Below are 11,590 nucleotides of genomic sequence, written 5' to 3'. Positions count from 1 at the left end.
CAGCCATATAACGGCATTTACCAACACTACTAACTACAGAAACATATTGAAGCATAATTTATTAAGAACCAATGTGTATAGAAATGTTGAATCTATAAATCTGGGATCTCTATAACATTTACAGTTTAGACTAACGACCAATTGAGACGAGGGCTTCGGCTTGAAGCTTATTATCAAATGAAAACTACAAGAACCGAAAAAACAGAAGAGAAGCAAGAACTATACAAAACTTCTATGGCTCTATCCTATCCTACAGGAGATGATGAAAATGCCCCTCAAAAGGCTCATTGTATCTTCAGTTGTGCGACGTTGCCCTAAGACTCTTCTACCAAAATCCCTCCAATTATCTGCCTGTACAATTGCTCTATGTGATGGAATGAATATACAGCCTGTTTCTGCTACTAAATATTCTATTATTATTACTGTGCTGTACATGAAAACCTGATGACAGGAACTGGTTGCCGAGATGCATCAGGAAGCGCCTTCTTATGTCCGCTTTCCGACTTTGTTTTGAGCTTTAACACATGTTCCTTCAGATCTCTGCAAATCACATAAACAAAGATTGCTCATTCATACAGCTCATGTCAAGTGCCGCTAAATTGCTAAGTAGAAAATTTGGAGGTGACAAGTAGTGGCTGATTTGGAGCAAAAACTATGGGGCAGGCCAAGGTTCAAATTCTTGACCCCAGCAATCAACCATTGAACCGGAGGTGGGCTGGGTGGGCAAGTGATAGTTTATGTACTAAAATGCACACCCATCCATTCCGGAAAGTAGTTTATATTTTCTGTCCTGCTTAGGTCGTTCCATTAGATTGTTTGCATTTCTACTTTAGACAAGTTATGTTCATCTAATAGAATATATGCCTAGACTATTTCAAAGACCAACTCATGTAGACAAGTGGGTTCCATGCTAATCGCAATCAGTCAATCAAGTAGTCAACTAAAAATGTATCACCAACACTACCGGTTTTTATTCTTCCTAAAGCAAATGAAAAATGCCAGAATGAAGAGGCTAAATGAACTTTAAAAACTAGCAGGGGCCGTGCCCTCCCATAAGCATTCAGCACTACTATCCACCATTATTACGGGAGTTCACCTCAAAAGGAGATCTTCTCCCCTTTTTTATATTTCAAACAAAAGCACGTCTAAATAAACCACGAGATAAATAAAAAGAAACATACAAGCATCGAGGAACATAGCAATTGCTATCTTTACATCTTCGACAATGCAGCATCAGAATAAACCACGTCTTTCTACAATGATGACATCCACCGGAAACTCGAAGACTACAGGCATGTGCATGGGAAAAGAGTCTTCTAAGAAGTGTGCATTTCGAATAAGAGCAATTGGTCTGGCAGCGTGAAGCATGCAATAAAACATCCAGCAACTCCCTGACCTGCAATGAGAATCACAAGTGTAAGCACACGTTTAGCTAGCTATCTATGATTCAGAAAATTACACAACACGCCCAAAAGCTAAAATGAAGGTACAACCCGAATTCTAATTGCCAAACTTGAAGACTCGTCAGATATTTAATTTCTAAAGCAAAGGTTTCTGACAAGTGAACCTGACTTGTCTCATATAAAAAACATTGCCCCAGTGCCTACAAAGGCTCCCGTCCATGGCAATGTAAGGTGGTTGAATGTATGCACCCTTTTCCATGTGTCAAAAATAATCCATAACAAATATTCCCTCGGCTAACTATTATTTCATGATGTCAGTCGACAGTTTAGCGTGTCATTTATTCAGTACTATCATACACCAAAGCCAAAGAATAGAGGGTTCTTAGTACTTACCATTCCAGCTACTCTACTTCCCACACCCGAAATAACAGGTGGGCGACACATCAAAGTGTGAACGTGACAACAAGCATTGCTTCTCTGATGGCACATGCTGCAAACAATAAAATCAGGGCACATCTCGCAAGTCCATTTCGGGTTATTAGCACCAATACACTTGAGGCACAAACTGCACGTGGTCCCAATACTGGACTCGTTTTGATTGTGCAAATGATACAAAATCATCATAGAGGAGTGCTTTGCTCGACGGAACGTGTCGAACTGATAATGATTCCCCTGACAGAAGTTCAGGAAGGTATGTCTGTTTTCTAAGAAACAATTGTTCATAATGGCATCATTATCCTCTGTATCAACAGGGACGTCATTAACTGTTTCCTGAAAGAGTGCGTGTTTTTGACCACAGCTAGATATGTGTGACTCCCCTTCCCCAGAGTACTGCTCTTTGTCATGGCACCTGTTAATCAGCAAGGTTATTTCTCGAAAGAAAAACGAAAGAAATTCCTACAAAGTTAGCCAAAAAAGACATAATCCACAGAATTTCTCATGTCATTAGCACCAAAATAGCATGACTCTTGCTGAAGTTTTAAAACGTGAGACTAATGGACTAAGCTGTAACTGTAAAAGATATTATAATGGATAGAGCATATCTATAAAATTAATCTTGGTCTAGACAAGGAGCCACTTCAGAATATGTAAACATCCAGATCTCAGAACATGAATAGGAACAATTCTCCAATCACGTAAGTAAACTGTCTATATTAAACTCTCTTTCCAACTGCACCCCTTAACATAAATATATGAAAGTTGACAAGCCAGATAATTACCTTTCACAGAGCTGATAGTTTTTGCACTGATGACAGAACCTTCTCTTCCCTGACAGTATGACTTCGTGACAGTGACTACAACCATACTGCAGGTAAACAATGATGAAGTCTTCTTTGGCAGAAGAAATACTTTGCGCTAGCTGTCAAAAAGAAAAACAATAACAATAACAAAAGATTAGGAATGTTGAATGGGCGCAGAGGAATGATCAAGATATTTAAAAAAAAAAAGTAATGTTGTGAAGTATGATAGTCAACACTAACAGTCTTCACAGTTTTGTTTTTTTTTTAAAAGAAAGAAAAATAGATATCAAGGCAGGATGCAGGAAAAATACCAGTTTAACTTAACATGATCTTCAAACCATTAACTATTAACTAATACCCAATAGCCCAAGCTAAAGTATCAAAGAGGAAGACAAACTAACCGCTTGCATTAATAGGATGTCTTTTGCCTCACGAGCAGAAGGATTCGTATGACCCATAGCTTTGAGACTCCTCCGAGTCATTTTTTTAATCTGCTTTTCAGGGTCTCCTCCACTTTCAAGCTCGATTTTCTTAATCATATTCTCAGCAACACCAGACCAGTAATCACCCTCAAAGTAAGGCAGTCTCGCAGCTGTAACTTTAGTATTGCATTCTCCATTAGGCACAAAAAACTTCTCATATAAATTTGAGAAGTTAACCACAATTTTCTCTTCTGTTGCCTTTTTCAGCATAGTTTGATACCTAAATATTTAAAACAACCTTTGTCAGCACTCAACAGACACAAGAATTCATGGCAAAACAGCAATTAAACTTGAACATACACGGCAAATCAGATATCTTTGTCATAGCTCAGGCAACAAAGCAATCAACTTCTATACAAATCCATTTTAAAGTACAGCGCAGTTCATCACAAAAAAAAAAACATCTTTCATTCCCGTTCTATTGTCTCCATTTGACTTTGAGAAAGTGAACAGATGTCACCTTTGATCATTACTTTTTCACACTATAAATAGGTACAGCTCTTTCCAAATAAAAATACAAAAATAATTGTTCTAAAAAAATCAATGTGACTAATTTTACCATATATCTTCACTTATATTTGGAGAAATTAATGGTCAAATGAAGACAAGAAAAATGAGATGGAGACAATCATGGTGGCATAAGATCATCAGAGGGAGGAATACCATTGGCGAAGCTTATCGGGCCTTGGTGTTTTCTGTGTCTCTGGATGACAGTAGAGGATATAGTCTTCACCCTTCACAGGTGGACATGCCCAGATGTAGCAGGTTGCAAATCCCCTTCTCTTGCAATAATCAAGATATCCAACCTAACAAACAATCATACATCAAACATATAAGAATTTCAAAATTATCTCCTGTCCTAATAATAATCCCACATTCTGAATTCAAAAGCAAATAATATTTCAGAAAGCATACCAAAATTTCATGATAAACAAAGGTTCGAAGAGCTTCTCCTTTCAATGTTCTGATATCAGGCCTAAAGTACTTCACAGAATCGAGGTAGGAGATATAGACACATCTCTGATTAGGCAGGCTACAGTCTGACCCGAACTCTTGGACATACATTGCAAAGAGGCACACATCTACTCCTTCAATCCTTTGAAATACAAGAATCACCTGAAACAGAGATATTAACAATTAGACCATGACACAGTAACAAATAACTCCGAAATTAAAAGCAGGTCACGACGTCACGTTCTTCAAGAATGCACTTAAAATTTAAAAAAATCCCTCTAACATTTAATGACAAAGTTACAACACCATATATTATACTCCATAAATGAAATATTTGACAAAATAATGCAACCTTTCACAATTCACAAAGTTGATCAAATATTTCCATCTTGTTCATAAGAATAATCCACCTTCGAAAGTTCGCATCTAGATCGTAAAACATCAAGATTGTAGAAAGAATCGAATATTAAAGCTTGCTAACAAAAGTACTCCCGCGGTAGACTTTAGGAACCAAAACGAATCATTCTCCTTGTATTTGTACATCTACAGAAAACGAATTCGAGAATCTTGGTGAAATTTCTGAATTTAGGGGTCATTTTTTATGAACCACAAAAGGGATGATAATTTTGTAAGATCGTCAAAAGGTGGGATTAATTTTGTCAATTTTTACACAGAGTGGACGACTGGACGCCATGATGAAAATAAACGGCATGGGCATGGGACCTTCAAATGTTTAAGATGTTGACATGACTCAGAGTTCCGCACAATTAAATGTAAACAAGAAAAGGCGATGTACTGCCTCCATTCATGTCAATTCCATACACTTTTTATTCATATGTGAGGTATATTTTAATCAAATGTATGGGATTGACATGAATGGAGGGAGTAAATATTAAGCATTATATTCCAACAACAAAAATTGTGAAAATGAGATACTTTTGATCTGTAAGGGAACTCTGCAGGATAATTCTTCTCTGGAAATATATCCAAAAACTGCTGCTTGACTTTCAACATTTTGTCAACAGATGATACCACCCTTACAACGAGATCAGCAGGCTGTGCAACCTAGAAGCAAATGAACAAACACAATTCAAAACATTTTCGTTTTGAGTTTGAACTATCTAAATATGACGAATACATGGAGGAAAGAACAAGCCAAAAGGAACAGGACAAAGGAAACGGAGTGCTTATAGACACTTAAGTCTTAGGTGTCAAGCTCACCTCTTCAGGTTTGTTTCCTTCAGCCTTGGCCCTCTCTTCTCTTTCTTCGTTGAGACGTCTGAATAGCCTTCGCTCAAGATGATCGCTAAGTAACGTTCGAGGAAGGTTGCTCGCATCCAAAGAAGTTGTCCGTGGTAGAGTCACTCCTTTCCCAGTTTCTAGGTCTTCTAAGTGGCACTTCGGACAAATATACTCTACTTTACCTCCCAGGTCCCTTTTGTCATTAAACAGGGCACATATCTGATGTTGCCATCCTTCACATTTATCACATTGGACCCACTGCAAAGACAAACCCAAAATTATGAGATACAAAGAAAAACATGGAGAGGTCCTTATTGCGTAGTGAAATAGTACTCACCGATTCATCAGTCACTAGATTGTTCTTTCTGAGCTCCAGAATGTTCTTAGAAATAGAGAATCCGTAAAATGTGATGTTACCACCACGGCACCTGTGATAGCATCGGGTGCAAAAGCAAAATTGTGCTCGATCATCCTTTGTGGAGTAATATGACTGATAATTCTTTACACGTACCCCACAAGCTGAGCAATAAATCGGCATAGGGGGGAATGAAAGTCTCTCCGAAGTACACAACTGACAGACGTTCTCGTTAACAGAACTGATAACAGCACTTCCCGCTACTTCTTCAACTAGGGCCTGTAACAAAGCACATGATAGGGATGCCAGTTTAAAACAAGGTAGAAGTAAACATGCAAATTCAAGGTCTTGTATGCAATTGTCTATAAATCAACGATGATTAGGCTAGAACTATACTAAGTTAACTTATGCTAGAACCCGGGTGATAGTAGCAACCTGAACGTGATTCAGCAAAAACGAACCAAAGATGATGTGACCCCGATTCACCCGAAGAAGAGTCATATGCTAAGACTACTGAAACCTTCCCATTCATATTTCAGCATGCTTGGGCAATGGCATAGGATTAAACTATAAGAAGTCAAGTACATATCATTGCTCAAAGAAGGGAACAGCAAAAATAAAAGAGAGAAAAAAGTATGAACCTGATCTGCTTTCTGCCTGAGACTATATATATGTTGTTTGATTTCCTCTTCTGTAAAAAAATCAATAAGGCTGATGCCATCGACCTTTTGTTTTTCAGATTTCATTTCAGTCAAGGAAGCAATACAACCTACTTCCTTAGGCTCAATTATTTCTGAATCATTCCTTGTTATAGCATCCTCACCTTGAGTAACATTCTTGTCTTCACACAAGCTGGCAACTGACTCAGGATCAGCACCCATATCTTTTAGCTCACGGGGTGATGCAGGTTTCATATCCTTCTCCAGTAAATCAACAGATACACTTTCAGCAGGTCCAGTCACATCATCCGAACTGCTTCCCGGTACAGCACCCAGGGTGTGGTAGCCAGCTTGGCCAACCATAGCATGATCATCAACATGAGCACCAACCATTTCAATACTAGCCACCGGATTGTCAGAAGTAACCATTGGAGAACCCGAGTCAACATTGAAAGGTCCTGAAAGACCACTAGGATCCACTGATAACCCCGAAACATCACAAGGTGATGAGGGGTTCAGCCTCCTACATTTTGCAGGAATCGATAAGTCTCCAGATGTATCATGTGTTCTTACAGCAGGTGCACAAATACCACAGTCAAAAGAGCCACAATTGTTAAAATGAGATAGCGCCATCCTACTATTCTCACAACTACACGCCTCAACATTGCAGTTTTGAGAATGCCAAAATTCCAAAAATGGAAGCTTATGCTCAAAACAATTCTTTTTGTATAAAATGTAACAGGAAAGAAGCTTATCAATGGAACGACGTTGCATGTCACTAAGCGGTAGAGGGTATGTGCGAGCATCTTGAAAAGCATAGAAGTTTTTATTTTGGCCCGACATTCTATCCAAAGGATTCAGCTTCCCAGAACAGCGATTGTCATACTGTAACTTTGGTTGAAACAACTGTTCTTCAAACTGCCGAGGTTCCAGCAATGGCCGTTGCATCTTCCCATTAACCCCATTATTAAAAATGGTAGAAGCTTCAACCATCGGAATTTCCCCGAAGATAGATGGCGTTTGCACAGATGGCGAGCTCTGGTTACTTGACATAATTAAATTCAAATCACCTGGATAATAGTGAACATATGACTGAATGAGACTACCATCAGGAGAATATAAGCATACAACATAACTAAAATAATTTATTACAATTCAACACTAAAAAGGGTTACTCAGACAAAGCAACACATTACTACACCTGCACAACAAGAGTACCAAGCGGTTTTGAACAATCTATATCTTACATCAACAAGTAACCTTTTAATTCACAACTGAAGTATCTTGGAAAAATAATAGCATAAAGGAAAGTGTGTTCAGTCTAGATATACGCTAAGAAAAACCATTTTTGTTACTAAAATCTTAATCAAATAAGAATGACCTACAAAAAGCACAAAATAAAGATCAATACGAGACAACAAAAACAGGTAAGAAGAAAAATAAAAAAAAAGGTTACCAAAGCATTATGAAGAGATGTAACCAGAAAGCACACCTTCGTTGAAATAGCGAGAGTTGTTGCAATGACTTTCAAAAGATGCCTCCGAATCATACTGTAAAACACTTCCAGAAAATGTGGGCCCACTGCTATCAACGGGATAACCACAAGAAAAACCTTCTCTGGGAGAACAACTATTGGGTAGCGTATGTTCAGAGAGCGGTAAAGTCGCACTGAAACTACGCTTCCTTGATTCTGCATCAACACATGCTCAATACATGAGTTACTGACATTGCGAACAGAGATGCGGAAATTCAGTTATTAATATTGCAAAAAAGAAGGTATTCACATACCGTGAAAACAAACTTTTGCCACAGGGCTCACGCCAGTTGTAGGGTATGGTCGACTCAAATTATCAGGACACGCCAAGTTACTGCCAGTGTCAGCACTGACGGGAAAATCAGGAATGCAACGATTAAAACTGTTACCAAAATCACTCTTCATCATCCTGACAGTAGGTGTAGTAGTATATATAGTAGGCAAATTGGTGTCATGTATAACTTTTTGCTGATCAGATTTGACCTCACGCCACTTTTGCATAATCAAAATTCGTACACGATCCAAAAGCTTAACTTGATCCACGTAATCCTCCTGCAACAAGACAAATGAAAAGTCTAAGACACTAAACAAACTACTAAAACAAATGTAAAACTCCTCCTAAGAATGCTGAAGGGCGCAGAACTGAACATTTGCATAGTCTTCAAAGCTAGCACTGAACGACATAATAAGATGGGAAAAGTTCTGAACAAAGAACCATGCGGTTTTGTATCATTCTGAATCACAGGCCTTAGAGAAGAAGTATTTAAAACATTTTGCAACGGATGGAGGACCAATTTGTCATCAAGTGTCTCAAAGATGTTATGTCACCTAGTACTGATTTCTTCAGTGTCCAAAAAAAAATATTTAAACGATTACAACGTTGCAGGCTCAGTATGGCGTAAATTTAAGGGCAATGAACCATTTTATCCGAGTTCCAAACATTTTCAACTTCATGTTGGTCCAACATATCAATTGTGGGAAGAGAAAGATAATTGAGAATGAAAGTAGCACAGCAGAATTGATGTACTGGAGAGATGTGGTCAGCTGTAAATATATACAGATAACAGACCTGAGAGATAGCATCCAAGAATATTTGATTTTCCAGACTTGAAGCAAGCTGCGGAATTGCCATCATGAAATCGCTAGATGCATTTTGTGCAAGGTGCATTTGACTACAAAAGATTGAAAGATTACAACGATTTAACTTTAAACTTGTTTTCACAATAACAATGGTAACAAACACAAAGCTTAAAAGTGTACACAAGCATGCCAGAGACTCTCATCACCGTAAAACATAAGCCAACTTTGAAGTAGGCAAATTACATTGAGGTGACACATATAAGCATCAAAACTCAAATAGAAATTATTAACATATTTATGGGAAGAGCAAGCATCAGAAGACGTTGAGCAGCTATTCACGCCCAAATGCACTCCAGTTTTCTGTTTTGGAGCAAACACACCACTAAACCAAGTAATCATTTGTTTTACCAACCATTCAACAATACCATCTCCCACACGTATAAGCATATTTTATTTCAAAAATTTTAAAATTTAGATTATTTTTATCACTTTATATTAGCTTCTATGGCTTTGAATACAAACTTTTAATAAATTCACCTATTTTTGGGTTGGGTCACGAGCAGCTCTGGACCCTAAATGTGCAGGTTATTGTCGTGTCGGGTCGTGTTCGGGTTGGGGTTGAAAAGAGCGGGTAATTTTCGGGAGGTTTTTCGAGTCGGGTCATCTTTTGATAGGTCACAGGTCTACTCACATTCCATATGACACCTGATGACTAACGCTAACTACATTCAATTACAACTTTATTTAGATGATCACTAAATTCAGTAACTAATTCAAGTCAGCAACAACAATGTAGACCAATTTATGCATCCAATAACTGAAATTTTACTAAAGTCAGAGAAATATCCCTAAATTTCTAATTTGTTCAATCATCAGCTACTACATTACAATTAAACCTTACAGATAACCGAATTAAACTAACAATAACCATAAACATCGAAAATAGGCAACTAAAACACTAAAAAAACGCCGACAGTGAACAAAACAATTTAAGGGTAACGATACTAACATTGCATTAATGATAAAACGCCGACAGTGAACAACATTGGGATCATCCCGCCAATTGAAGTGGACTTCCGATTGAAACCCTAATTTCCCGTCTTGCGGCAAATTGAAAATCGAGGATTGCTTAATTCTCGCCATGATCACAACGACATGCTGCAAAACAGCGGGAAAACAACAATTTCGATGCAAATTTTCAAAATCAGACAAAATCCAAGAATCGACAAAACCCTAATTTTCGGAAAGGAGAAAAATAGAATTCTTTTGAAGCGAAAAGAAAAAGGGCATCTGTTGATTGTGTTGGAATTAGGGAAGAAAACGAGGAAAGAGAAAATTAACCCTAATTGGATAAAATTGATTGAGTTGATTGATGACGATAGAAAAAATTGACTAAAATAAACCCTAATGTTTCCCCCCTTTTTATTCCTATTCCTGGCCTTTCCCGGGCTCTATTTATTGATTTAATAATACCAAGTAATTTCTTTTGTGAAGAAAAATAACTCGTTTTTTTCGCTTTTAATTCTATTTTTCTTCCTTTGCCTTTATTACCAATGTTTTCAAAATATTATTATCCATCATTCCTTCCCATGTTTTTTATTCATTACATAAATTTTCATAAATCCCATGTTATAGGAAAGTGTAAAAGAAGATATTGACCGATTTTAATATAATCAAGTTCATAACTGGTACGTAGTATGGGCATATTGGCCGATTTTTAGCATATTTAGGCCATGTTTGATACTCAGCAGATTAATAATAGCATAAGCAGATTATAAATGACATATTTTATTGACAGGTTTGACCAATATGTTTCAATTAGCAGATTTAATAAAAGTGTTTGGTAATTAGCGGATTTAGGTTAATAGATTGTTTATTTACTAGGTTTGGTGTCCGGCTTTGCCCGGGCTACCTTTATTTACCGCAAAAATAAATTATGTTGAAGTTGTCTAACTCACACGTTTACTATTTGTAATATACTTTTTACGGCATATTTTGTAATTATGATGAAATGTAAAATTTATTTTTAAATTAAGAGACATGTTCATTACCCCGCTATTAACATTATTACTTTCACGACATTCTTTCTTAATATCATTATGTTCACTACTCCAGTGGTTACTATTGTTTCTTTTGCTAATTCCTCTATTTTTTTCTGTTAAATTCATTATTCCCGTTAATTTTATCCGGCCTATATTTAAATAAATAAAATATTTCCTTGAGTCGAATTATTTAATTGTTCATACTTTTTCTTTTTGTTATCACTGTTACTTTCATTACATTCGTAGTTACTTTAACTACTCTCACTATCATTATTATAATTGTCACTACTTCCACATTAATACCGTTAATTTTATTAATCTCGTTGCTGCTACTATTACTTTTACTATATTTAATTTAATGTATAATTCTATGATGCAATTAATTCCATAAGTGGGGCATGTTAATTTTCAGAAAACCACTATATTCTTATGTTTTTTAAATTTAAATACTTTAATTTAATGTAATTTCCATAAATATTCTTCATCAAGGCAGCTTTATATTATACTTTTAACCAAAACTATATAATATTTATATTGAGGTCCCTTTATCAGGTCCATCACACGGTGCTATCGATTTAAAACTATATAATATAATTAA

The 11,590-nt window shown here is 36.7% G+C and overlaps 1 protein-coding gene across 1 annotated transcript; it reads right to left on the bottom strand.

The window, feature by feature from the left end:
- Positions 1-44: 44 nt before the first annotated feature.
- LOC141643134 (putative histone acetyltransferase HAC-like 1) lies at positions 45-10,576 on the bottom strand. The gene is made up of 15 exons (XM_074452171.1): positions 9,960-10,576; positions 8,940-9,042; positions 8,125-8,422; positions 7,829-8,026; positions 6,319-7,406; positions 5,660-5,956; positions 5,302-5,580; positions 5,017-5,145; positions 4,042-4,242; positions 3,790-3,932; positions 3,046-3,346; positions 2,624-2,763; positions 1,797-2,253; positions 1,182-1,396; positions 45-540 (listed from the first exon to the last, which is right to left on the bottom strand). Exons 1-15 carry the CDS (start codon positions 10,091-10,093, stop codon positions 420-422), a joined length of 4,104 nt encoding a protein of 1,367 aa, XP_074308272.1. The 5' UTR covers positions 10,094-10,576; the 3' UTR covers positions 45-419.
- Positions 10,577-11,590: the final 1,014 nt, after the last annotated feature.

Source organism: Silene latifolia, chromosome 2, assembly GCF_048544455.1.
Source record: "Silene latifolia isolate original U9 population chromosome 2, ASM4854445v1, whole genome shotgun sequence".
Taxonomy (NCBI): domain Eukaryota; kingdom Viridiplantae; phylum Streptophyta; class Magnoliopsida; order Caryophyllales; family Caryophyllaceae; genus Silene; species Silene latifolia.
The sequence above is the reverse complement of the archived record's forward strand: the minus strand, read 5'-3'. Positions and strand labels throughout refer to the sequence as shown.

Bases quoted from the DNA above. Each gene is read 5' to 3' on its own strand.
- LOC141643134 (XM_074452171.1), bottom strand. From the start codon at position 10,093: ATGGCGAGAATTAAGCAATCCTCGATTTTCAATTTGCCGCAAGACGGG. The intron at 8,423-8,939 runs GTCTGTTATCTG...GTCTTGTTGCAG, and splicing joins TCTTGGATGCTATCTCTCAG to GAGGATTACGTGGATCAAGT. The intron at 3,347-3,789 runs GTATTCCTCCCT...TTAAATATTTAG, and splicing joins CCCGATAAGCTTCGCCAATG to GTATCAAACTATGCTGAAAA.